This window comes from Sphaerodactylus townsendi, linkage group LG01, assembly GCF_021028975.2.
Source record: "Sphaerodactylus townsendi isolate TG3544 linkage group LG01, MPM_Stown_v2.3, whole genome shotgun sequence".
Taxonomy (NCBI): Eukaryota; Metazoa; Chordata; class Lepidosauria; order Squamata; family Sphaerodactylidae; genus Sphaerodactylus; species Sphaerodactylus townsendi.
This window is the reverse complement of record NC_059425.1, coordinates 114,967,017-114,994,527: the sequence shown is the minus strand read 5'-3', so window position 1 is coordinate 114,994,527 and position 27,511 is coordinate 114,967,017. Positions and strand designations below refer to the sequence as shown.

At 41.3% G+C, this 27,511-nt stretch overlaps 1 protein-coding gene across 1 annotated transcript; it reads right to left on the bottom strand.

Annotated features, from left to right (window-relative positions):
* Nucleotides 1-3,343: 3,343 nt before the first annotated feature.
* On the bottom strand, nucleotides 3,344-6,273 carry CCDC185 (coiled-coil domain containing 185). The gene has a single exon (XM_048491904.1). The coding sequence runs from the start codon at nucleotides 6,132-6,134 to the stop codon at nucleotides 4,248-4,250; it is 1,887 nt and encodes a 628-aa protein (XP_048347861.1). The 5' UTR covers nucleotides 6,135-6,273; the 3' UTR covers nucleotides 3,344-4,247.
* Nucleotides 6,274-27,511: the final 21,238 nt, after the last annotated feature.

Genomic DNA, 27,511 nt, shown 5'->3' with positions numbered 1-27,511 from the left:
TCAGCACTATGTTACTGAAGTTAAGCTGTGGCAATCATTTTGTGGCTGGCTCCACTTCCTGCAGCAGCCATTTTGTGGCAGCCATTTTGTTGCTGAACTTGCCATGCCATTTCAGAATTCCAAATGAGCCTGCAGGATCAAAAAGGTTGGGAATCCCTGAGGAATGGGGTCACCATAAGTTGGCTGCAACCTGACAGCACTTTATACACACACATCTTAATAGTTTAGAGAAGAGAATGTTTATATCAATGCTGTATCAGCTGCTTTAATAACTTCCTGCGACTAATTTCAGTGATTTCATGCAACAATATCTGAATGTTAATATGACTAAGTAACACTGGAAAATATTTGGTTTCTTTCACTTGTGTTGTATACTATTTGTACATCAACAAGAATCTTCGTCCAAAAGTCTTGCAACCCAATCAGCTCACTCTAATGACATGCTTGAATAGACTACAGTCCTCAGCCATGGGGACAACAATGGGGTACCTTGAGGTGGTGTATGGGTACTTCTGCTGCTCAGCAGGTGCTGTTCTTAGTTCACTTGCTTCTCACAGACCTTTACACAATGCTGCTATGTAGCTGTGTGGATTGGTTGGTCACTTTGGCAAAGAGACCCAATGGATAATAGTGCAAATGTGAGGATTTCTTGGTGAGCGAAGCTAGCTCAGGGAAAGCAACTGCAAATTCCACAGTGACATGGGTACTCTTAAAAACCAAACAGTGATGTGAGTTTACAACAGAATTTTTTTTTAAAAAAACCCCAGAAGTATATTAAATAATCTCATGTAGAACACATTTATTTATGTTATGGGCATATGTTTTCAAAGAAAAATTATATATATTCCAATGCCAACTGCCTTACATAATATTATGTAATGCATTATAGCATACATTAAATTATGTAAGCCTTAATTCAATTTTGAACGGCTTGTAAGACAAGAGCTATTCTGCACAGCAATGGAATCCACTCTGGCTTCCCTTTCCTCTTCCCTTTCTGTTTTTTCCTTAATGTATGTATAAATGTGGTTTTTAAGGGGAATAATTAGGTTTAAATGTTCTTTATCAGATTTAATTGGCTTAATTGGACGTAACTGGTGTCAGATAGAGATAAGAATGTTGTAATATTGGTCTGTTGTTGTTTGATGGATATTTTACGCCGCCCTGAGCCCATTTGGGGAAAGGCAGCTTAGAAATCAATCAAACATTAGCATGAGTATACCAATGGGAAGACATCTTATGTTCTTATCCCAGTCCTTCTAGGAGTGATTTACATATGCAAACAGATATATTACTAACCATCATATGTTGCTGCATATTACACAGCAAGAAAATCTCGTTACCTAGACTCTAGGGTTACATGCATGGCCATGCTTGTTCTGACTATGAAATGTAACACTACAGAGCCTAAGAGTGTACATACAGTTCTCAGTCAATGCCACAGAACTGTAATAAGGACAACAGTCTAATGGGGTTGCTGCCATATTGGAGCTATCCCCAGTTCAAAGACCTTCCTCATACCTTCCAAAAGCTGATCAGCAGTGACATCTGTTTAGTAGGGAAAGGGAGGTGATTCTGATTCTGCTTGATTGCGTATTCCAAGGCAATAGCACTCATGCTTGCATCTTTGATGAAATGACTCATTTCTGCTCAAATGGCTCATTTCTTGCCCACTTCTCAAAAGTCCAAAGTGCCCCCCAAATGCTGTTCCTGGGTGACAAGAGAACCTCATCAACAGATTGGGAGAATCAGAGGTCTGCAACAGGAGGGGGAATTGGCAAAATTCTCTCCCCCCCCCCTCCACCTGCAGAATTCCTCTGTGGGAACCATGCCCTTCATTTTATAACATCTAGCTCAGACAACTGCTATTTCATTCATACACAACCTATGTTTAAACGAGAAAATTCAAAGAACACTCAGATTCAAGCAAAATTAATGACTTAATTTGATATAATTTTGTTCATGGTCACAATGTCAGGCTAAGATTGTAAGCACCTTACAAATTACTATGGAAATCAACTGAACTTGAGTTCAAGTAACTAAACAACACATAATAGCTTAATCTTTAATGATCAGAAGCCAAATATTGAAGTTTCTTTGAAATCACCTAGACTACATTACATCTAACTTCTGTCCCACAATTTTTGGACTAAATAATCTGTAAAATATTATTCTGAGCCAACTATTTTGATCTCCATTTCTTTCTTTTGACTCCTTAACTCTGATTCATACTAAACAAATCCACCTTTCTGATATTCTACTTGCACCTTTTCCAGGATACACAGTATTAGGTTGAATTTTAAGGAATGAAATGTAAAGAAATGTAAGGAAATTGTAAGGAATGAAATGGGCAGACATTCATGAAACACATTTCCATTATCAAATATTGCCACAATTTTAAGGAGATGCTTGTAGCTAACACCTGAAATTAGAAGAAATGTATGTTAAAATAAACCCTTTAAAGTTCCAGTTTCACGCTGCAAGCAACCATATGTAAGATAAAATTAAAATGGCATCAAAGTAAAACAATAATTTTATTGCATCATCCCCTCAAGCACGTATTGAAGCATTAGATTCTGTATAGTACTTTAAAATGTTATATTTCTCAGGTATGAAGGAACGTTTTTAGCATGTATATCAATGGGAGGCAGGTAATCAGAAACATTTCTTTTCAAACTGATGTCTCTTAGGTTCCTCAGTCTCCACTTTCCACGATGTTGGTCTGCACTCACCTCCTCCAAATGTTTCATAGTCACCTTGAGAGGTTTTTTTGGTGGGAGGGAAAGTTTTCATAGAAACAGTGCTTCATTGATTCTTTGCTTTGATTCTCTATACCTCCATTTAATTGATACTTCGTATATCCAACCAAACAATAACAAAAACAGGAGTGAAGTCAGGGGAATATAAAAAAAATGTGCAGAGGTGGAAGTTGGGTGACAGCATAGAGGTGTGGAAAATAGCAGTGAGAAAGATAAAAATGTTATGAATATGACTGCACAATGAGGAAAGAATACTTGTAACAGGCTTTTCAAAAATGACAAGAGAAAAAGCTGCTTGGAAACGTTTTTGGAACCAAAGGTGGGGAAAAAACATGCAGAACTCAGAGGAGACATTTTGTTGTGTGGAAAGGGTCTTACTTTCTTCAACAAACATACCCCGTATCACTCCATATGCTCATAAGTTTTTTAAGTCATTTGATTATAGGAAGTGAAGGAGAAAAATAGTAATTCAATGTATTTGTAAAGTTTGCAATAAATCAGAGATCAACCCAGAACATTACATGAACATTAAAGAACTCAATTCCTTCCTTAGAAAGTTTTTTTTAAAAAAAATGGATCAATCTTTATTTTAAAACACCTTGTATGATACATTATTTGTTCTTTGTTATTCCATTCATGAAACATTTCTCATTTCAATACATGTTAAATTTACAATTGATAACACTGCTACAGACTGAAACAAAATATTCATTTTTACCGAACCATTTCTAGAATCCAGCACATGAGGTACTCATAAATCCCCCTGAGAAAAACAGGATTTATAAATGGGTTAGGTCTGAAAACTATTGCTTAGGTTATTCAGTTGTAAGACAGGATATATTTAGATAATGTACTGAAATATCTTTAAATATAATTTTCTCCTTCATGTGTGACTATTGCATCCTTTGGACTGAAATATCTGTAACACTAATTGTTTGGCTATACCCTTTAATACTCGTAATTTATGAATAACTCCAGACATTCATTGTAAAATCTATTTAAAAATGTGAATGAAACAGTCCTATACAGAATCAGGCCATCGATCCCAGCATTAAGGTCAGTATTGTCTACTCAGACTGGAAGTGGCTCTCCTGGGTGTCAGGAGGACGACTTACACATCACCTACCCCCTACTCCTTTTAACTGGAGATACCAGGGATTGAACCAGGGATATTTTGCATGCCAAGCAGATGCTCTGTCACTGAGTCATAAGTTACACTCAGATAGCAAAGCTACATTCCACTGGGTGTACAGCATAGAAGGCAGTTAAGGTTCGACACTTTCTAAGCACAATTGAATTACACAGGCAACTGTGTTTGTGAATAATAAACTCCTTTAAGTCATAATCCTTGCAAACACTTAAGAGTCAAACAGTAATTAAGTCTGAAACCACTTTAGTCAACAGCAACACAGAGTTCTACAAAATGAACACACTACAACCGTTTTTTTTTCTTGCACAACACAGTCTGGAATGTTTTCTTAAATTTCACTAGAGACCCCTAAGGAGATTTGCATTGCGATGGGCATCAAAAGCCATCTGATCAACTGAACCATGCTTTATCAGATCTCTCACTTTTTCCTTCAGGTCATAAGATGCTTTGGCTATTCTCCGAGATTCTTCAATAGCTGTCTCCTTGTCCCTTAGAATCTGATTGCTTTTCTGATCTTTCCTTCTTATGGCTTCTTTAATTTCTCGCAGATGACATTTCTCATCATCATCAAGCTTCTGTTTGCGGCAGTCATGGTTTCTCTCTTTCATCCAGTTAATGTCTCTTGCACGTTGTGCTCTGCCTTGGATATTTTTGGTCATCATTTCTTTAGCTTGCTGGATCTTCATCTCAGCTATCTGCAGTAACATCTCCTTGCGCCTTCTCTTTTCTTCCTCAGTCTCTTTAGCTCTAACCTTGGTTATCACATCTTGATCTTCTTCTTTGAAAGACCTTTCTTTTAATTCTCTATTCCTTTCTTCAATTAGCTGCTCCAGGATTTCTTGAGACCTCTGAAGCTTCTGTTCAATACAGAGCCTTTTGTAGAGCTCCTCAGCTTTGACTCTGTCATCCACCTGTTCCTTCGTGTGCATGTGCCTGGCTTTTTTGTATTGGTTTGTATCTGCTCTTTTCCTTTTCCTTTCCATTTCCTTTATCAACCTTCTCTCTAGGGCCTGCAACATCTGCTCCTTATACAAATGAGAGGCATGATCCCTAGCATTCCTCTCATTTGACCTTCTGTCCCAGAGCTGCCTTTCCTGACATTTCTTATAGTCAGCCTGAAGTTTATTGCTGTCAAGTTTCATCCTCCGCCTGCTCTCCTGCTCTTTGGCCATTTTTTTCCACTTTTTGTCACGTAACATCATTTCCTTCTCTCTGGCCATCAACAGCTGCTGTTCTTCTAGTCTGAGCTTGGCTTTCCTTTGATCCCGATCTCTTTGCCATTGGTCTAGATATTCTGCCTGCTGGTAATGTCTCTCCTTCTCCATCCGTACTTTGTGCTTCCTCTCCTTATGCCTCATCTTCTCCCAAACATCAGAGACCTGGAGCTGCCTGTCCTTCATCTCTTCCTCATCCTGGTGCCTGGCCAACATCAGCGCTGCAATTTTTTTGTCTCTTTCAGGCATCAAATCTTCATATCTCTTGTCAATGAGATCTTGAAGGTTGATCTGGGCGTCTCCTTTCCGGGACTTCTGGTGATAGCGGGAGTGCTGGCGGTGGTGCTGGCTATTTGGGTCACGACTGAGGTAACCTTGCGGTTCGTTCTCCTCATATGGCCTAGCCAAAGAGTGCATGAGGTCTCCTATACTCGGGCTGCTCTCACAAGGCTCCTGCCAATTTCCTCGCTTGAGCTCCTTTGCCCCCAGCTTGAGGGGAGGCTTGTCCTGCTGGGAGAAGGAGAAGGAAGAGGGGCAGATGGAGGGCGGCTTGCTGGCGTCAGTGGGGCAGTCAGCGGCGCCATATTCGAGGGGCCTGGGTACAGGGCTGGCCCACTGGTCATCCTGGAGCAGTTTCTCCACGCGGGTGTACTTGCCCGTCGGGGTGCGGCCGGGGGGCTGCGGATGGACTTGGAACTCCCCGCCGAAGAGGCTGGTGCACGAAGTGGTGCCGGGGGTGGCGCAGCCTTCGCCCGCCGGGGCCAGGTGGTGCTGCGGCCATGTGGCCAAGCGGCGCGGGTGGGCGGAGGCGGCGCGGTGGGGTTTGGTGCGCTGCTGCGCGTTGCTCCCGTTCTTGCCCTTGCGCGGAAGGCTCGTCCGTTCGTCGTCGCGGTACATTTGCGCCAGGCGCCCGAGGAAGCCCTCGCCCCCCGCCGCCTCGGGCTCCGAGCTGTAGGCGTCGGTGTACCCACGCGGCGGGGAGAAGCGGCCGGGACTCCTGCGCCGTGCCATCCGCGGCTGGGTCTCGGCGCCGGACAGGCTGCAACAGGAGGTGCGCAGCGGCTTCTTTGCGCCCTTGTCGGTGCTGGGCACGCCTCGGTCGCTCGGGGAGACCTGCTGCCCGCGCTCCGCCCCGAGGCACTGGCCTGACCCCCGCCGCGGCCGGCGCCGCTGCTGTGGCCGCCTCATGGCCCCAGTGCCCTGCCCCGCACCTTGCGCAGCGCCCGGCGCAGCACAGTGCGCGCCCGCCAGCGTCACAATGCGGGGCAGCCACCGGGCAACAGGCCGCCCCCAGGCCCGCTGCGCCGCGCTGCGCGTTTTAACTACTTGGAAATCCGCTGCGTTGTTTAAAATTGCTCCTAAAGGCCCGTGGAAATGGCAGTCTGGCGAGATGACAGAGAACTGGGACGCCTCCAGGGAAGTGTGGGACGGCGCAAAGCAGTCGTTATAGTTAGTGTGATAATTATCCGTGATCGGAAGTTTAAAAGTGTCGTGCAGACATGTTCAGTATCTATCCTAGAGCCACTTGGCTGGCTCCTTTACCAGAAGGTCTCTACTGTCTACGTCCTTCACAAAAAAGAGCACGTGGACATATATTAGCGATGTTTCAAAAGGGCAACACTCATTTTTGTCCTCCCTACTCCTATCATCTGTGGTCAAGAGGTAATACAGATCTGAGCAACACGTGATTTGGATTGATTTTGCACCACACAGAGTATTGAGTTGAAGCCCTTGGTGGTTAATACAAATGTTTAAGGTGCCAGATCTAAAGCCTGCGAGGAAGTCAAAGAATCTGAGACTTTTGGCCCAGCTGCAAATGTCTCTCTGTCTGTGTTACAGGGGGAATGCAAGGTGCACATGCTCAGGTTATATCTTCCTGGCTACGTGGCTGTGAGATTAGAAAACAGATTATTGAGTTGATTACTGGTAAACTCCAATGGATACTTATATGAATAATGCCAGTGTATAATGCAACATTTGCAAGACCACATTTTTAGCATTAAATTCAGCATAATTGCTGCCCCCTCATAATGCCCACACAGACCTGGTCATAATCACCAATGAGGATTAGAATGGTGAAATGATGGGGGAGGGGGATGCCTACATAGCATACTTTAATCAACAATGTGGATTGTGAATACAACAGGATGGTAAAGTTTAAAGAGGTCTGCATTGATCTTCGGAAGAGATGTTCCACCAACAAGGTCAATATAGAATGCTACAGACAGCACAGCTGGGACTAATTCATTTCTGCAGCTTGTCCACGTACTGGAAGAATCTGTATGCTAGTCTCCCACAGACATAAAAAGGGAAAAAAAGCCTTAGGCTGCAATCCTATGTACCTTGATGAAAGCCCACAAAAACAAAACAAACAAATGATATAGGATCAAGCTGTGTGGGTATTTTCATATGCATGGCTTAAATTCTGTGTGGTTCAAAATCATGTTGACTTTAAGTCCTGCATTGGCTAGTCTACAGTGCAAATATATAGTGTTAAAGAAACATACAGAAGAATTGTAACGTATATTTAGTCAGTATTAAATACCACTGAGCTCTTTGGGTCTTTCCCTCAAGTCGCTATATACTGACTGCAGCCTTAAATGTTTGTAATTGATCTGAAGATTTATAGCAACATGAACAGTTGAAGAGATGAGTACTTGTGTAAGCTTAAAATACAATCCTCTGGAATGCTATCCTGTGCAAGCCATATTGAAATGAAAGGAGCTGTGCAGGAGTGCATGCCCTGAGCCATTTATTTCAAGCCATGTATTTCACAGTAGAATTTATCAGGAGGTAGTATGCAATGCCATTACGTTATCACATTTCCAAAAACCTGCTTGTACATTCAGTGGCAAACAAGAGGTAAAACTAAATCCAGCACTACAAAATCTAAGAAAGAAACAAGACGCTCTGGACCATGTGTTTCCACTCTTGTTGTACAGTTAAACTTGTCCAAATGTGCATGTGTGTATCCTGTGTGTGCACATCTGTTCTCCTGACTGGTAGCAGTGAAAACCTTTCACAGTAGAGAAAGTTCTTGCCACTCTCCAAGCAGCTGTGGTGCTTTAGCTGTGATTATTATTTAAACAGCTGTTAGATGTAATTTATTCAGCAGGACAGATCATATGGAGAATAATGTAAATGCAAACAGGCAGCCTTCAAAATGTGTTTGTTTCTAAGCTCCTAAAAGGTTATGAATGACACCAGCCAGTGGAAATGAACTACTTAAAGGACACTGTCAACATGAGTAACATAATAACAGTCACATATGAAGAGAGAAGAACGTGAATGACAGAGCAATTTGTGACAAAATGCTATTATTTCAGAAGAGTGGCTGTGTTAATTGCAACCAATCTCGCAGTCTTATGGAACCTTAAAGACCAAAGAATTGACTGTAGTATAAGTGCCTATGAGTGCTAAGGGCCCACACCATCAATAAAAATGGGACCTGACTTGCCAGCTCTCTCAAACCCTTCGAGGGTGGGCAGTTTAGTAAATCGAAATAATAAATAAAATACTTTCATTGTATTGGTAATGCCATTACCACAAGACAATTTAAGAAGATGGTATTAGATGCTTAAAACTGGAACTGTGTGCTGAGTTGAGGTGGAAGCTTCAGGAAGTGGACTGAAGGAGGCAGTCTCACTTCTGCTGCCTTTGTCTCCCTGTCCTCAGGAATGAGTGGGGGCAGGTAACATTCCTTCTTTCATCAATTTCCTGATCATCTTGAAAAACAACACTGTGGGGCAGCTCATGCTCAAAATTTTTTCAGGCATGCATGGTTTGCTGTGTTGTCTTTCACAATTCTGGAGAAACCAAAAGGAAAAGTGTAACAGTGTGATCTGTGCAGAGTTACTCCAGTCTAAGCCCACTGAAATGTATGGGCTTAGATTGTAGGAACTCTCCTTAGGATTGCACTGTAAAGGATGCCCTGAAGGCAAGGAGGCCTTCCCTTTTAAGTCACAACTGCTTAAAACGTGTTCAGAGAAATAATTGCATATAATGCTGTGTGCTTTTTGAACTTGTAGACTCATTTTAAATATACTCCCTTGAAAAATATGTATAATTCCCTGTACTTTAAATGACCTAAACTGAGGTGTAGGTCATTTAAAGTACAGGAAATTATACATATTTTTCAGGGGAGTATATTGTTGTTTGAGTTCAAATAATTGAACCCATAGGAATAAAATGGCTGAAACTACACGTCTTACATTCCTCATTGACAGAGGAGGGCAAGAAGGGACTTGATAAACTTTACTGACTATTACTTTGGTTCCAGCATTCTAGGCTATCCTCAGCATTCAAGCACTAAACACATGCCCTGAAACAACCCTGCCCAATTGTTTAAAAAATTTTTATAAGTGGCAAGTGTGCCTATAAACCTGATAATCAAGGTCTTGTCAGAATTTTGCAGACAACCAAGTTTCTGGTTTGCTGACACAGGAAAATTCCCAAGTTAGAGAAAGGAAAAAATAAAGGGGGGAAAAATCAAGTTTTCATCAAACCACTTTTTAATTAGAAAAATAAATAATGGACCACGTCTCAACTGTCCAACTCCTGCAAAGATACATGTGGTTTGCCATAAAGAAATGTCATGCTATCCTATAAAATGGCTTTTGATAACTGCTGAAGCCTGATCAATTAATACATCTTCTTAGGAGTGGGTTCTTTAATAGGTTTAGATAAAGTTTATGCCCATATGAATACTACAGTTTGGTATATCAAAACACCATGTAACATTCTGATAATATTTCAGATTCCTTCAGTCTGAATATATCTGGACAAGATGTGATCTTACAGTCTCTATAGGGATGAGCCAAATTGATTAGTTAATTGCTTCAAATTAGAATATCCAAAGTGCCCTGAAATATTGGTTAGTACCCTCGTACTAAACATTGGTTTTCTATCTTCTATCATCTGTCTAATTTTTAGCCAATAATTAAATAACTTGATCTCTATCCTGAGATATATTGAAAGGAAACCTACCCCAGCCCCTCAGAGTTTCAGGACAGAACAAATCTGATAACCAGCATAGCCATATCAATGTTTGAGTAGTCCTTAAAATGTCTTTTAAAATCCAATAAAAGTAAGTATTATTTCAAAGGGAGTCCTGTAGAGAGCACTAAGGGGCCATCAGAAAAACTCTTAACCAATGACTTCTCTGAGATTAAACAGAAGCTTTAATAGCAGTATCTGGTAGAGACAGTTCATTCTAATACTTTTTGACAGAGCTTTCCCCCAACTTCCCATTACATTAATATTTTGCAGAAATCTTCCTTTCAAGCACTCCTAAGCCAAAAGTGGGAAATTAGTGATGAATAAGTAACATAATCTACTAGTCCAATAGTTTTCCACAGCAGCCATTTCCATGGCAGGGGAACAGTGTCACCTGAAACCTCTTGCAACTGTTAAGTCAGGAAATCATATTTGCTATAGAAGTATATGCAGTCTCCTAAATCAACAATGTTCAGATTTGTCCATAAGAAGAGGAAAAAAGGCTAGAAATAATGCACATCACCTTGTCCAATGTATGTTCTGCAGTATATTTATTTAGATACTTAATCTCTACTTTTCTTCCAAATGCCTCTCCTCCCCGTCTTCCCATGCTCTACTTCACATCAGGAGGCCATGGCTTCCTTCAGTAGCTAATCACAAGGTTTCAGTGTTGCATAGGGCTATGATTGATGGATGTCCGCAGAGTTGTTAAAGACTCAAGTGCAAGTGCCATGTAGGGGCGTTCTCCCAGTTCATCTCACTGTCTTCCCACTTCCCCCTTCTATGAACTCTAAACCAGACACTCAGGAGCCAAATAAGGTTGCCAGCTCCAGGTTGGGAAATGCCTGGAGATTTTGAGGATGGAGCCTGAGAAGGGCAGAATTTGTGGAGGGGAGAGACTTCATTAGGGTCCCTTCATTAGAATCCATCTTTCAATGCAGCCATTTTCTCCTGTTGAACTGATCTCTGTCATCTGGACATCAGTTGTAATAATGGGGCATCTACAGCCCCTACCTGAAGGTTGGTAACCTTAGCATAGAATAATAGCCAGATTTGAATGTTTGCAAATATTATCACCCTCATGTTTGCAATCTGGATTTGTGACAATAGCTGTATTGAACAGCGAGTGCGCTTCATCTTTGTTTTCAGTAACTAATGTTTACCTGCACAACCATAGTAGATTGGTCAATTGAATCTCCCTCATGTAAAATCTTGTACAGGAGCTGATGGGAGGAGGTTGGGACCCAGGCTCTGACTGATGCCAGATGGGCCACAATACGTGGGACAATCACAGATGGCAGCATGAAGCCTGCAATTGATGCACAGGGACATAAGAAAGGAGACAGTCCATCAGATATGTGGATCCCTGATCATGAAGAGCTTTACAAGTCATAGTCAGCACCTTGAACGGAATTTAGAAACAAGCTGGCAACCAAAATGAGATCCTAGTAGCTAGCTCCTGACTATAGTTGGGCTGACACATTCTGGACCAGTTGCAGTTTCTTCAAAGGCTGCCCCACATAGAACACTTTGTAGTAATTCAGTCATGATGTTACATATGTTTGGATTATTGTGGCCAGATTGGCTGAGTGTAGGTAATTAGAGAGTTTGTGAAATGTATGCAGCTAAAGGTGCTCCTGGCCACCATGTTGACCTGCTTTTCAAAGAGCAAGGCAGGGTCCATGAGCACATTCAAGTTCCTATCCTGTTGCTGCTGTTAAATTAAAATCACTGGGTTTCAAATTGGTCCAGGAAGATTGAACAGGATCATATTATGTTACTACATAAAGGAAGATTTAACAGGACAAACACACAAAGACATCTTCCAGTACAACCATTTTTCTTATTTTAAATCTAGTTTAGCAGCCAGTAGATATGATTAACATGGCCGAGTATTAACATGAGTGAGTACTAATTCTCTGGTCTGATGGCTCATTCTTCTCCTCTGAATGTGAATAACATCTACCCCAGTGGAATGAATAGAAAGTACATGAATCCCTCATGGCTTTGTACAGATGTTCAGATGTGACAAGCTGAAGTTGCTCGGGAGAAAACCCACAGCTATGGGCCATCTGGTTACATATCATAAATTTTAATCTCCCCAGCCTGATATTTGGCAAATCTGCAATTGATAGGGAATAATTTATTTCTTTGCGCTAGGTATGGCCAACACATTGCACAAACAATGGCTGCAGGCATATTTTACATAAACTACTTAAAGTTTAAACTAAGTATTTTACTGCAATTAAGAGTTATTGGATGGTGGATCTACCCTTAGCAGTCTCAATGCTTTTCAGTTGGAGTCCTCTGAGTGGCTAAAATTCTCTTATGCATTTCTGTGTACCTTCAAAGATATCTTATGCAAAATAATAATTAAAAAAAGGAAAACTATATATTGCCGGAATCAACAGGACCAGCTGAGTACAACTATGTACTTTTTGAACTGAAAAGGTCCCAGCCTCTCCTCCCATTAGCTCCTGTACAAGATTTTACATGAGGGAGATTCAATTGACCAATCTACTATGGTTGTGCAGGTAAACATTAGTTACTGAATACAAAATAATACTCAGTTATGGACCCATAGCAACAGTGGGGCTTACAAGGGCAACCCCACACTCCTGGGGCAATCTTCACCTGCACACAAAATGTTGGGCACAAACTGAGCATGAAACTAACCATAGGCCAAAACAATCGGGTGATAAAATAAGATGCCTACTGAGCTCTGCATTCCACACACCCAGACAGGAGATGTCATGCAGGCGGTTTGGAGGAAAAATATGTACTTTGAAGCATTCTCCAAAATAGATGCCTTGAGCTAAAATAAGGCATCCCGAGGACCTCTTGGGAAGAAAGCTGTGCAGAGTGCCTTCCCAGGACACCTTTCTTAGCATACCTAGGATTCTCATTTTGTGTCAATCACCTCACAGCATCACATTGATGACCCATCCAACTTCAAAACAAGCAACATTTTGAGTACTTTTGATCTGTGCAGATGGCGGCATTTTGCATGGCAGCTGGTCAGATAACTGTTGAGGGTGCCTGCTCAACAATTTGCCAGATTGCTTGGATTGCATGTGCCCCAGGGCTCCAGGGCCATTTAAAATCAGCTATATTTCAGGTATGTGTATCGCTTTCTCCACTCTGCAGTCAGCTTACTGGATCATAGCACAGTTCCCAGGCAACAGTGTGAGAACATACAGAGTAATTGTGATCCAGTTTAGCACACTCAACTAACACAAACACTGTCTGTTCTGACAATCAGGAGGCAAGGCCAGAATACTACCAAGATAAAAGAATCTCACTCTCTCCACTCCCAGCAAGTCAAGGAATCAAGGAAAGAACCCCTTCCATTAGTTAGCTTTTTACATATCAGGTGGAATGGGTGAATAGTGGACAGGGGAGAGGAACCAGAACTGCTATGGGGAAGTAGTGTAAGAATTCACAGAAAACAACTGCAATACAATTTAGAATGATTTCAAATATTCAATTAAAAAGCCATTTTAAGTATTTGAAGAAGCATCTTTGTCTATGTGACCAAATCACAATTTAATCAAAGGTGTGTTTGCCAGTCACTAATTTAAAGTGCATTTGTGGAAGGATGGGCCTAAAGAAGATTAGAAGTAGGACCCAGAATCACCTTTGATGCATTAACTCTAAGCACTGTACAGAGCTCTGACTTTCTGTGGAAAACACTCCTAGCTTGTGCTATTTAAAACACTTTTAAAATTAAATTATGTTAATATGTTCAGTAATAGCATGAGTGATCCTGATGTAAAAAATTGTAAACATGGCAGGCAGATTTATAGGGAAATGGGAGAAACAGAAATTCATGTAGCCAGAAGTAAAATTAATTTGGTGTTCCAATCCAATCCAATCCAAAAACCTTTATTAGACATTAAATATCTTCTCTCAAAAGAGAACCATAGTATATGTAAAAATTCCCACAGTAATATTATAAAAGCATTTCTAAAAGAGAATATTACATAACATTTAAGATACATAAAGATTAATATAAAATACTTAACATTTAAAATTTGGTTATAAAACATAATACATAAAATATAAAGTGCATAACATTTAAAATTTGGTTATAAACATGTTGTGTACCTAACCTGTGAGAACAATAATAGGCAGTGTATCAAGGCAACAGAAATATATACAATAAGTTTTTTCAGAATTTGCATTCTGGTTCTTAACACTTCAGCCAGGAATTCAGCCACTTAGACAATAATCTCAGGCACTTGATCATTTAAGAGATAGCATAAAGTATTGGTGTTCCGAGGTAAATTTCTGGATTGAAATAAAGGAAGTATATGAGTATTACGTGAGGCGGTATGAAAATGACAGTCTAATATGATGAATTGTATCAAGAGTATTGTATCAAGAGCATTTATAGGACAATTACAATGTCTCTTATTCAGTGGACGTCTTTGATATCTCCCTGTCAAAATTTTGGAGGGAAAACATTAAACCATGCCAATACAAAGTCTCTATGCTGTATAGGACTATCTATATTATGGAAGCTGTTTTCCTATGGGAGATTGCCAACTTCAGTGAAGAAGGGGAGCAAGTTGGTGGGTGATGAGGAAACATTTTCTGAGATTCCAACTCGAGAAGTCTTTGCTTTATAAGTCTATAAATATAACTCCAATTTAAAAGTACAAGGAAACTAATAGAAAAGCCAATTGAGCAGTTTCTTTCTTCTACATTGGAAAACCAAGAAATACTGTCGGTCTTTTCTTATATGAGATATAAAAGAATTATGGTTATAGCTAAAATGAATTTTAAGCCAATATCTAAAAAGGTTTAATTGGCTTTAGTTTCTGTAGAGTGTTGACCCAGCTCTGCACATATGACAGAGTTGGGTACATACTTAGGAGCTCCAAGAATTCTGCAAAAGAAGTTGGTCTGTAATCTTTTGATATTACCATCAAGAGCTTTTGTCCAAACTAGAATTCCATATACTAGTTCGGATACAATATTTGCTTCAACTGTTTTAATAACTGATAGTATAAGATGGTTTCCTTTTAGACAGAAGAACTAATTGATTGAGAAAAGTGAACATTTTACTGATTGACTTAATCAATCTTTGTGCAAAGTCTAATGAAGATTATATTGAAAAGTAATACCCAGGTCATTGAAATTTTCAACTTGTGTAATAGGTTTATTGTTCACTTTCCATTTCTGGAGTTTTCAGTTTTTGAAAAATATCATGATAGGCAGTTTTTGAAAAATATCAATTTTGATTTTGAAAAATTAATTGTAAGTAGATTTTCTTTACAGTAATTATAAAATGTTTGTAAATATCTCAGAAGCCCCACTCTAGTAACTGATAATATTGTGGTATCATCAGAGTAGGGTAATAATAAAGGGAATTTGGAGTGAAAAGAATATAAGATTCACAAACTCGCATGGCACATAGGCACTGGCTCAAGCTATATTACCTGTTAGTTACTTGTAAAGTATGCCAAATTGTTGGCTATTAGACTTATCAAACTATTATATCTCCATAACACATATATATCTCCACTTTAAATCCAATTCATGCAACAATTTATTACAAGACAACCTTCTCTCAAGTCCATAATCATGTATTTGTTAAACCAACAATGTCCATAATCTTGTAAATATTATTGCGTTAATGTCACCCGTTGTGACTGTAATACAAGTTCATAACAATTAATTAAAATCCTGAATTGGTGGCTTGAATTACTTATAAATACCGTCCCAATTCAAGGGCAGTCAAATTTCTCATCATTTTCATTAGATGCATTTTGATACATCCCCCTCATGCCATTATTCTTATACAATTCTCCTAAGCAGAGTTATCCATTGACTTCTAAACCCATTGACTTGAACTCTTCTTAAAAGAATACTGTCTATTCTGTCAATTTTCTACATGTATGTTCTAAAATGAGACAGCCAGTGTGGTGTAGTGGCTAAAGTGTTGAATTAGGATCTGGGAAACTCAGCTTTGAATCCCTACTCTGTCATGGAAACTTGCTGGGTGACCAGTTGCATACACTCAGCCTCGCCCTGGCAAATATTTGGATGAGAGGCCTCCAAGGAATACCAGGGATATGATGCGGAGAAGGGCAGTGGCAAATCATTTCTGAACATTCGTTTCCTTAAAATCCCAGCAGGGATTCTGATAAGTCAGCTGTAACTTGACAGAAAAAAAAGTTCTAAAATAGGAAAATGGTATGGGAGAAAAGGGTACCCTTCACTCCCAAATTAGCAGATACCGCCCCCAACTCTCTCTCTCTCTCTCTCTCTCTCTCTCTCTCTCTCTCTCTCTCTCTCTGCATTCAGTATTTAAAGTCAGGAGATCAGTCACTGATATTTTTTCTTTTTTCTTTTTTGTTGTTATTATTAATAATAATTCAATTTAATATCAGTAAATAGAGAACTTTAGTAAATGTAAGGCAAGAATGAAGAGCCAGTTCAGACTATATTTAAGTTCAAGTAAGCATGTGATACTTACATGAAGTTTTGGGAGGAGTCAGAATACTACTTGATGTCTTTATGTCACACACAGGTTTTTAGATGGAAGTGATGTCATACACTGTGTAATGTTATTTCCACCTTTCCAGAGAGTAAGGGCAAACTCATCAGTGGGAACTTTCCCACCAGAAGTGGGCTAATTAAAAAAACTGCCTATTATTTATGGCTAATTTAAAAATCACACATGTCAACCAAAGAAAATATCTCTTGCAGAGCATTAATCTGTAACAAATCTTTCAGGAGACAAACAGATCAGAGGCAATTTTGTAAGAAACACCTACCTCTGCACTCAATTCCACAACAGACAATAAGACTGACTATGGCAGTCACTGATATCAAAGCATAATGGGCAGATTGATACTAAAAATGCTATTAGCAATACAGATGTTAAGAGGGATTTGCCATTGCATCATACTCCTGGTATTCCTTGGAGGTCTCCCATCCAAATACTAGTCATTATCAGGGCTGAAACTGTGTGACTGGCCCAAGGTCACCCAGCAAACTTCCATAGTGTAAGTGGGAATGTGAACCTGGACTTCCCAGGTCTTGGTCTAACACCTTAGCCACTGCACCACGTTGGCTTTCACTGTAATGATGAACGATGTTTATTCCAGCATAAGATTTTGTAGACACAGGCTCACTTTTTAAGATCCAGTATGTCTTAAGAAGCAAGGTGTAGCCCATGAAAGCTTATGCTGGAATAAAATGCTTTACAGTATTGAAAGCCTCCTGCTTTATTTTAGTAGAAATCTATGAGCAAGATGGGCTGTTATTGGCATGTTACAGAACAAGCATGAAACTGTACCCAGGGAGATGAAACTCCATGGTTTGTGAAAATGGTTTGCAAGGTGTTAAATCTCACCTCTGTATTATTATGATAACATTTTGCTCACTACAAGAATGACACAAAGCAAAAATAATTTTTAAAATTCCAGTTCTATCATGCTACTCAGATTCAGTTTTTCATTCAGCGTTTCTATTATGTCTCCACTTTATTTCCTTTGCTTGATAAATGTAAGCACAGTTTTATTGATCTCTTTTATCACTCCTGCCTTTATAGTCCTGGAACTAGAGTGTCTTCTAAATCAGTTTGATATTGCAACTGTCATCAAACGTGTAATGATTTTTCCAACTCTCCCATCTTAAAGTAATATAAAGGGAAGATTTATACATCCAGAGGTGCAATATTATTTGCCCAGTGGCAAAGGCAAATTTTGCATAGCTGAGAGGACAACATAATCCAAGAATTTGGACGCTCCATATACTGAATTACAAGGGCCGTTTAATGTTTATTATGTCCTGTTTATTATTATCCTGTCCTTCCTTGCTGGATCCTGGTCATCATTTTTATTGCACTTCTCAGGTACCTCACACAGGAAGGAGGCATTTCTTTCCTGTTGCATTTTGCAATCATACAAAGGAATGAGGTTTTCATTTTATATTAAATCTGGGAAAATATGTCATTTCTTTTTTCTAACATTCACTAATGACCTTGTTCCATTACAGATAGACAACAAGGAGCCCTTCTACAGGACAAGCAGGATAAGACCTAATCTCTCCTCTTCAGTCTTCAAGCCTCTTCACATCTTTAGCTCCAACCTACCCAGTTCCCTTCCACATTCTCATCTGGCTGGCTACTGCTCAGTAGGTACCATTCCCATAGACCAGTGGTTCTCAATCTTCCTAATGCCGTGACCCTTTAATACAGTTCCTCATGTTGTGGTGACCCCAACCCTAACATTTATCCATTTTACAGATGGAGAATACTGGTGCAGAGTGTCCTAGGTGACCCCTGTGAAAGGGTCGTTCGACCTCCAAAGGGATCCTGACCCCCAGGTTGAGAACCACTGCCATAGACTTTCCTAACATCCTACTCCCACATAGAGACTCCTTCCTTCCATCTACACCCATTTCCCTATCTACCCTCCACATTTTTTTTTGTATTTCTCTTGAGACAACCCCAAAACCTTTCTCTGTTTTTGGGTATCTTTTCTTATGAAGTTGTCACGTGGGAAGGACACATTAACCATAGAAATAAATGTATCTGAACTGGACACTAAGCTGTTCAAATGGAATATCATCATGGACTGAACTAATTGACTAGCTGCTCTATTTTTGACTACTTAGGGGTTTTGCTCATGACTTCAAAGCTATTTTCTCTCCTCTTGCTACTTGGTATCTTACATATCCTGATGTGGGCATCCATTTTGGTAATACAACAATACCAATAATAATTTAAGGATATATCTGAAGATATGCTGGTCAACTGAATGAGGCCTATAAGAGATACATTCATTTTTGTTTTAATTAAATTGTAAACTTTTTAACCCAATAGATTTTCATTTGTGCAACTTAGAATTAGTTTAAACCTGCTGGGAAATGTTAAGAGGCAGTAGGATTGAGAATACTCTGTCTTGAACTATATGAAAAATATAAAGGGAAAATTCTGGGGCATATATATAAATAAATGGTAGATGATAAGGAATTCATGATAAGAATATTGAATCAAAAATGGGAGAAGGAAGGTTTTTTTAAACACTGGAAAAAGTGAAAAATTAATAGACAGTTGGAAAAATATAAAGATTGAGAAATATATGGAGTTGGAAAGAAAAGTGATATTGAAATGGTATAGAACACCAAAACAACTAGCATATATGATAAAAGGAGATCAGGATGCATATTATTGTCATATGTGGATGGATTGTGAAGAAGTGAAAAAATATTGGGCAACTGTATTGTTATATATTGAGAGACTGGTGAAGATTAACATTGTTTTAAATAATGATTTAATGTTCATGGGGGTAATGGAGGATAGAAGGGTGGATAAAAAATATAGTTATATGTATAAAATAATGACTAAAGCAGCCCATGCAACAATAGCTTTAGGCTGGAAAGAAAAGGAAAAAAAGGACAATCCAGAAATGGTTGGAATGGATGAAAGAAGCTGGAGTCAACAAAGAAATATGGAAGAAGTGGCTACAAAGAATGAACTTACTGCTGTTTGATAAAAATATGAAGAAGATATTAAGGGAAGAGGAAAAAAAAGGGGGAAAATGTATTGTTTGAAAATGTATGATGAAGGGTACTTATATAAAATGGAAATGGGCTTTTGGAGTGTCCAGCCGCTGATGTGCCCCTTCTATTCCTCCGACTTGGAGTTCCTTTGCCATCTAGGGGACCCACTTCTCTGCTCTGTTTCCCCCCTCTCTGGGAGGGTTTTAATTGGGGTTATTGCTGACGCCATCTTTGTTAATTACCATCTTTGTTAATTACCGCTGTGTTTTAATATAATTTAAATTTTAATGGGGTTTTGTTTGTATATGCTGTGTGAGGAAATTATGTTGTGCACCGCCCAGAGTCCTTCGGGGGTAGGGCGGTATACAAAACCCATAAATAAATAAATAAATAAATAAAATAAAATAAATAAAATTCAAATGATACAAAAAAAAGAGAACAACACTCTGGACTTCAGGGAATGGATTTCTAAAAGTGTTTATTTCATATGTAAACTGCAAACAGAAAACTAAAACTTCAGGTTAAAAAGTTTTGCTTCCTGTTTTTTGAGTGTTAGCTGATTTTGTTTTCAGATAGATTTTAAGAATGGCAATTTTCAAAATGTAAATTTCAATTATTCTCCATCTGCAGTTTTAAGTGGTGCAATCTCTTTTACCATCCCATTTTACCAACTTATTCCCACATAATGTTCAGTGTGTGTTTGAATCAGGCCTTAGACAATGCCCTTGAGGGCTTTTAGAATATGGGGACTGCACGGAACCAATGCTAAATTAATCTGGGCCTACCCAGAAGGAACAGGGAAAGCAAAGGCAATTAAATTTGGGTTTGAAATTTCTCTTTCTCTGATTTCATGATGGGATCATGGCACTAGTTGATTGATAATGCATTGTAGCAGACCTTGAATCTGCCATGTCTGACTCATCTTCAACTGAAGCTGTAGTTGGATACAAAATGTACAGTTTTTATGAGGCATGCAAGAATGGGCTTGAGCAAACTGATCCAAATCTGAACAGTTATTTCTGCCTTAGTCATTAATGAGTACATCAGGCACAATAAGAGACACACAGGAGACACCTTACACTTAGAAATCAATAATTAATGTTTTGTGTAATTAAAGAATGTGATGAATAGCAGAAGGGAAGGTGGCAGTGACCTTGGGGAGAAGCCGTGATAAACCATATGCAGTTGACTGTTTTGCACATTCAATTTTTTTCAACCTCATTAAATGCTATTTTGATCCTTTTAGAAAATATCCGGAAAGAGATAGTGCCATAGTGTTGCTGTTGCAAGGCATGGTAGACTGTGACTTGCTGCAATCATAAAATGAAGATTGAGAAAGCTCTTTACAAAGTTTGTACTTAAGATTATACTGCAAGGTTATAACTAGTGCAAAAGATTACACAGCAGGCTGAGAAACATTATAAAATCTACAGACATGTGAAGGCACTAAAATCCATATTAATATCTTGGCAAATGGCGCTCACAACCCTTTGCTGTGTTTCAAAATAAAATCCCCTTTTTAAAAAAGTCTAATACATTTGTAGGCAGAGCTTTGCAAAGCTCTGGAGTGCTTTCACCTCCCACAACAATAGTGGCTTTCTCCGTTTAGAAATGTAAAGATATCATCTGTAATTATGTATGAAATTTGATAGAGTTATATCTAAGAACTCAATTTGAGTCAGGTGAGGTGCAAATAATCTGGAAGTGTGACTTACACTAAATGCTATAACACCATATTTAGCACTAAGCATCTGCAGATCATAGTTTGAGGTTCATTTGAAGAGGCTGGTCTGGGTCCTGGGAACCTGTTCTGCTAGCAGTGAAACCTTCTTCCAGTACAGTGGTTCTCAACCTTCCTAATGCCGTGACCCTATAATACAGTTCCTCATGTTGTGGTGACCCCCAACCCTAACATTTATCCATTTTACAGATGGAGAACACTGATGCAGAGAGTGGCGTGGGGGCATCAGAGGGGGCAGGCAATCTGCAGCCAGCCTCCCCAAAGGTCCGGCGGAATCATTCATTTTTGCAAGCCCTGTGGAATTCACTAAGGTCCCGCAGGGCCCGAACAGCTAATGGAAGAGTGTTCCACATGACCTGGGTAGAGGCCAGCCGCATCATGGAGGGGCTACCTGCAGAATGCAGAGGTCTACCTGGGACATATGGGGTGAGATGGTCACGAAGGTATGAGGGCCCCTGGCTGTGAAGGGCCCTAAAGGTTAACACCAACATCTTGAAAATGATCCGGAATTCCACTAGGAGCCAGTGTAGGCAGCGCAACACGGGGATGATATGATCTCTAAAGGAACCACCCACCAGAAGTTGTGCCGCCGTATTCTGGACCAGTTTCAGTTTCCAGATCAGCTGCAAGGGAAGGCCCGCGTAGAGCAAGTTACAATAGTCCAGCTTGGAGGTGACCGTTGCATGGATCACAGTGGCCAGGTCGGCCTGTGAGAGGTAGGGGGCCAGCCGTCGGACATGACAAAAATGGAAAAAGGCAACCTGAGTAACATGGGCCACCTGGCTCTCCATAGAAAGAGAAGAATCCAGGTGGACCCCCAGTGCAGGCCAGGGGAGTTGGGGTTAAAGAAACCTCCTCCAGTACTGGCGGCTGAAAGTCCCTGATGCCCTTCTCTAGTCCTGTGGCACATCTCCCATCCTCTAAGAGAAGTTGAAGATGATGGACAAAGGCTCTACAAGCTGTCTAGAAAGTTCTTTGAATACTCTTGGGTGAATATCTGGCCCAGAGGATTTGTACTTTTCTAATACATCCAAGTACTTCTCAACAACCTCTCTATCCATGTCAGCCAGCAGCCTGGACATTGTACTTTGCCTTCTACCATCTCTAGATGGGCCTATTCACTTCTCCAGGGAAAAAAATTGAAGCAAAATAGGCATTGAACATTTCTTATTTCTCTCTATCTTCTATCAGATGGCCTTTCCACATGGGTGATACGGTGGCCCAGGGACGGCAAAAATGCCGTCCCTGGGCGGCTGTTTGAACAGGAGGAACTGCTGCATCACAGCAGCGCCGTCCTGGGCGCCAGAAAGCGGCTTGAAGCCGCTGCTTTTAACCTCACAAAACAAGCAAGGTTTTTGCAAAGGAGCATCTTCCCAGTGGCACAGTGCTTCCCCTATTGCCTCCACTCACTGTCATGTCCAGCATCGCCCTGCAGCCCTCCAGGGCGATGCTGGACATGACGGTGAGTGGAGGGGGCTGATCGAGAGGCCTCTCCGGCTATGCGGGGAGTGGGGGCTACTTGCAAGCTAGCGTGTGAACAGTCCCAGAGCCTCCATCGGCATAAATTATGATGGTGGAGGCTTGTTTCCGCCCTTGTGCGGAAAGGGCCAGAGTTTCTCCATTTTCACCTAACTGTGGCCTATTGCCTCTTTTGCCTTGCATTTTCTCCTCACCTATCTGGAGAAGCTTTTCTTATTGTAGCAAGCCTCTCTGACTAACCTCAGCTCACTCTGAGATTTGATTGCACTGATGGCTGACTTGCAGTGCATAGCAGCCCTGGCTTAGATACTCTTCTTTAGAGGTATACCCTTCCCTCCATTTCTTGAACATTTACTTTTTGTTCCTTAGCTCATCATGGAATTCTCTGCTCATTCTCATTGACTTCTTTGATTTCCTGCTATGTTTCCATCTTGCTGGAATAGTGATGACTTGAGCTTGCAAGAGCTCTTGTTTTATGAGAGCCCACACTTCACTTGCTCCTTTCCCATCAAGCATTCTTGCCCATGAAATGACTCATCATGCCTCTGAGTTCATTAAAGTCTGTCCTACTAAAATATAACATGCACATACGTCCTTAGCTCCCTACGGCAAAAGGAATTCTAGGATGTCATGGTCACTTCACTGTAGGATCCCTGTAGAATCTCCACCCCATCTGCCAACTCTTGTTTGTTGTTGTTTGTTTGTTGGTTAAGTATGACCAAATCTGTTGTAGTTTCCTCAACTATTTGAGAAAGAAAGGTGTTGATTTGGAGGATCCAACCCATTACCTTCTTAATTTTAAAGCCTGTTTCTATATGCTATTGTGCAAGCAAATCAATGTATGAGATGGACTTAAGATCTGCTGGATTAATATAATATCACTGCTAGGATGCTGCTATTGAGTGCTTTCATGGGACATGAGACCAGCAAAGTGGCATGGCTTGGTGTAACACATGAATGTGGAAACCTTCATCACTACCAGATGAGTTTGAAACTGTTGGATAGCACTGAACATAATTAGTGTGACTTTCATAGTATTTGGGGGAGCTTTTGGATCTCCTTGTTATGTCTGTGGCCTGGAATTTATTTTACATCTACACTTAATGAGCAAAGTATATTCAGCCAGTGGTCATGATGAAATATTATAGTAGGAAAGCATACAACCATTCAACCACAAGCATGGAGATAGCTTTCATTGTAAACTGTGCCCTACATTTGAGTGCCCTACAGTGCAAAGGTTCCTATGAAAAAAGAGGAGGAATGATGGCATAACTATTTGCCCAGCAGAGTGCTGGACTAGATGGACTCTGGTCTGATCCAGCAGGCTCTTTCTTATGTTCAGTTCACATTGCAGACTATCTGCATGGGAAAGTCTTTCACACCACTGACCCACTAAACTGTAGGGATGTGTTGGATGAATAGAGCTGTATCTGGAAAGTGGGTATTTGGCACCAATTATCCTTGCTTTTTTAACCTCCAGAGTTTCTTTCTATAAGTTGCTTAACATGGATTTACCTTAAGAAGCATTCAGAAGATGCAGCTATTGCAAAATGAAGTAATCCATCCTTTAGATGGGGCACACATGAAAATGTTGCTCTAATTTGAATGTATTGTACTATGTTTTGCACTAGTATCTAGACACAATTTGTAGTTCTGGTTTGGTCATTTATAGATTGGTTCCAGTCCATTTTTCAGAAGCATTCTTTCTATCAAAATCCCTTCTGTCCAATCAGGTCACCAGCTTTCGATATTCACTGCTTGCCAAGCAACATCAGGGGAAGAGGAGAAGAATTAACTTTGTATAGTTGTAGCTCCAGTGGTATGAAATTCCTTTCCTAGGGTCACTCACCATTTCCCATGTTTACCTTTTGGAGATGATCATGTTTTTAATCTTTTCAGGAATTAAATATGATCTTACCTTGAACTGATACATTGAAATGTATTGTTAAGGATTTATTTTACCTTTTTTAGGAGTATTAATTGTTAGAATTCACACTGGATTCGTTTATGTAGAAGAGCCTAGTAGAAATATCTTGAATTAACAAGTAAATATAATCCTTGGCCAGGGCAAATCTGTGCAGCTAATGTGTTCTGTTCCCCAAGTGAGACATCTTAGGTGCCCTGTACTTGGCCAGAACAGAGTGGGAGACTCACAAGCAAGGTGTAACAGTTTTTTTTAAAAGGGGTTTTATTGCATAGAAGAATTGAGACCCTAACTCCTCCCAGGGTCTGACTAAAACAAAGTACTTGCTTGACTGGAACAACGTGAAGCTTGAGACTGATTCTTTCTTGACTTCTTCCAAGAAAGTCCACTTTGTCTGTGCTTTCTCTTGTTTTTTTCAGTGTCCTCTATCTGGACTCTACTTTCCGTAACACCTTAGACTTAATGCTCTTTATACACCTTAGACTATACACCTTAGAATGTTATACTCCTTATACACCTTAGATGTAAGAGGTATTGCAGCATTCCAGCTCTACTGGTACCTTAGACTAAATTGAACTGAACAGGAGCACTACTGGGTAATAAGGAAGACTGCCTCCAGGGGGCTCCTTAAAGGGACGTCTAACTACAGTTCTCTTCCTTAAAACACTATACAAAGGAATTAAACCCACACTAACTGAAGGGACAACTGAGACTTAATAAAGAAAATAGTAAGAGCTTCTCTGGAGGCATGACACAACGTCTGATAAAAAAACCGGTTTGCTCTAGTGGTGTAATTGACAAATAAAATACCAGTTTTGCTTGCCTTGTATGTTTGGTTGTACGGAAATGGCCCCAGTGCATCATCACAGCTCCACAAAATCCCAGCATAAGGTGGAGTACTTTTGGGCTGATGGATTAAGCAAATTTATTGATGCCTTTTCATTCTGAAATGTTTGGTTTATCTATGCTGCCACCTTGCAGCACACATTAATCTTCCTGTGATTTGAATGCACATCAGGGAACAGATGCAGCCCACAAGTATCTGTGTGGAATATTGTCCTGGACCAAAGAGGGATGAATCAGGAAAAATGGGAGGGGTGCAATTTGAGGAAAACCTCCCTGAGAATAGGCAATGAACAAAAATGTGGCAATATGTAAATCTACATGAAGCTTCTCTATTTCTGACCCACAAAGCCAAACACAGTCCCAATTCATGCCAACAGCTTGATACTATTTTTGCATCCTGCCTAAGACAGCAAAATGAGATTTGTCAAGTGCTTTATAGGTCACAATAAATAGTTGATGGGCAGTGTTTTGTTTGATGGTGTTAGATCATGCAGTGTAAAACTAGCGCCCACCCTGCAGGGGCCAGGGAAGCAGCTGCACACCGAGGTAAATGAGCCCAGTTCAGCCCTGGGGCCGTTTGCAAACTTCCGTGTGGATGCCCCGAAGCTGCTGCTACTCGCAGAGGCACCTTCTCATGGAGGTGCATCCTTTTTGTTTTTAAACAGACCTTCTCTTCCCTTCAACAAGGGGGCATGCCCCCATGGCCATGTCAATGCCCCAGGGGTCGGAGGACAGGACGTGTGTCCCCTCATCCCTCCGGAGCTGTGCAGGAAGAGAAGGTAAGCTGGAAAGAAAAAAGGATGTGCCTAGAAGTGGCACCTCCCACTGGTGCCGTTCGCTCGGCACTAAGTGCAAAGCAATGTTTGAAAAGCTCATTTAGCAAGTTTCAAAAACACAGTTTCTCCACTGGTTATGGGGGAGGGGGAACCATGGTGCAGCCTCATTTCGGAGGTGGCAGCCGTGCAAAGTTCTCCTCCAACCGGTGTTTTTACCAGGCCCGCACCAGTGTTTTGGCCTGTGTGGAGTGGGCCTAGGAGCCCTGTGGATTAAGAACTGCTATGATACACCATCTGGAGCTACAGACTGGAGGGCAAAACTTCAAGTCAGAAAGATATGTGATTGTCAGGGTCCCCCTCCAGAGTATCACAGGGGAGCCCTGATGCCTTCCCTCCAAACCCTACCCAGGGTTCTTGTTCCCGGCCTCACCCCTGTTCTAGGGAGGGGTGGTCAAACAGTGGGGCCTCAACCCCCTCAGGGCCCGCCTGGCCTCTTCACACAGTTCCCCTAGGGGAGCCTGTTCCTCACACAGGACTCCCCTTTGTTTCCCCGAGGGAGCTTGTTCGCTCCACAAGTCTCCCTTTCATATAACTGGGGAGCCTGTTCTCTCCACAGGCCTCCCCTGCTCTCCTCCTGCCCCTCAGTGGGCCCTTCCAAACTTCCCCTTTGTCCTTCAGCTCCCAAGCCTCTCTCTGCACACCCTTCCTTCTGCCTCCTGTCCTACAACTCCCCCAGCTGCTGCCGTTCTTCTCCCTTTATCCCCTCGCCGCCTCCCACGTTCCTTAAAGGCCCCTCGCCTTGCCGGCTCCGCCTTCCCCCAGACCTCCGGGCCCGCCCCGTCATGCCGGACGAGCCCGGGAGGGCCGCATCGCCGGTGCCGTCAGCTGGCCAGGCCACGGAAGTCACGCGGGGCTCCCTCCTGGGGAGCGGCCGGCCAGCAAGTCCCTCGGCGGCAGCGCTGTAGCGCTGCAGGGCGTTGCTCCCTCGTCGCCGGGGAGGGCCTGTCCAGCCGTCCCTGGTCGCTGCCTCCCCCTCCAAGCCTGGACCGGCCGCGGGGAGGCTTAGCGGGGCGGGCGGGCCGGAGCCCGCCGGAGCGTTCGACGGCGC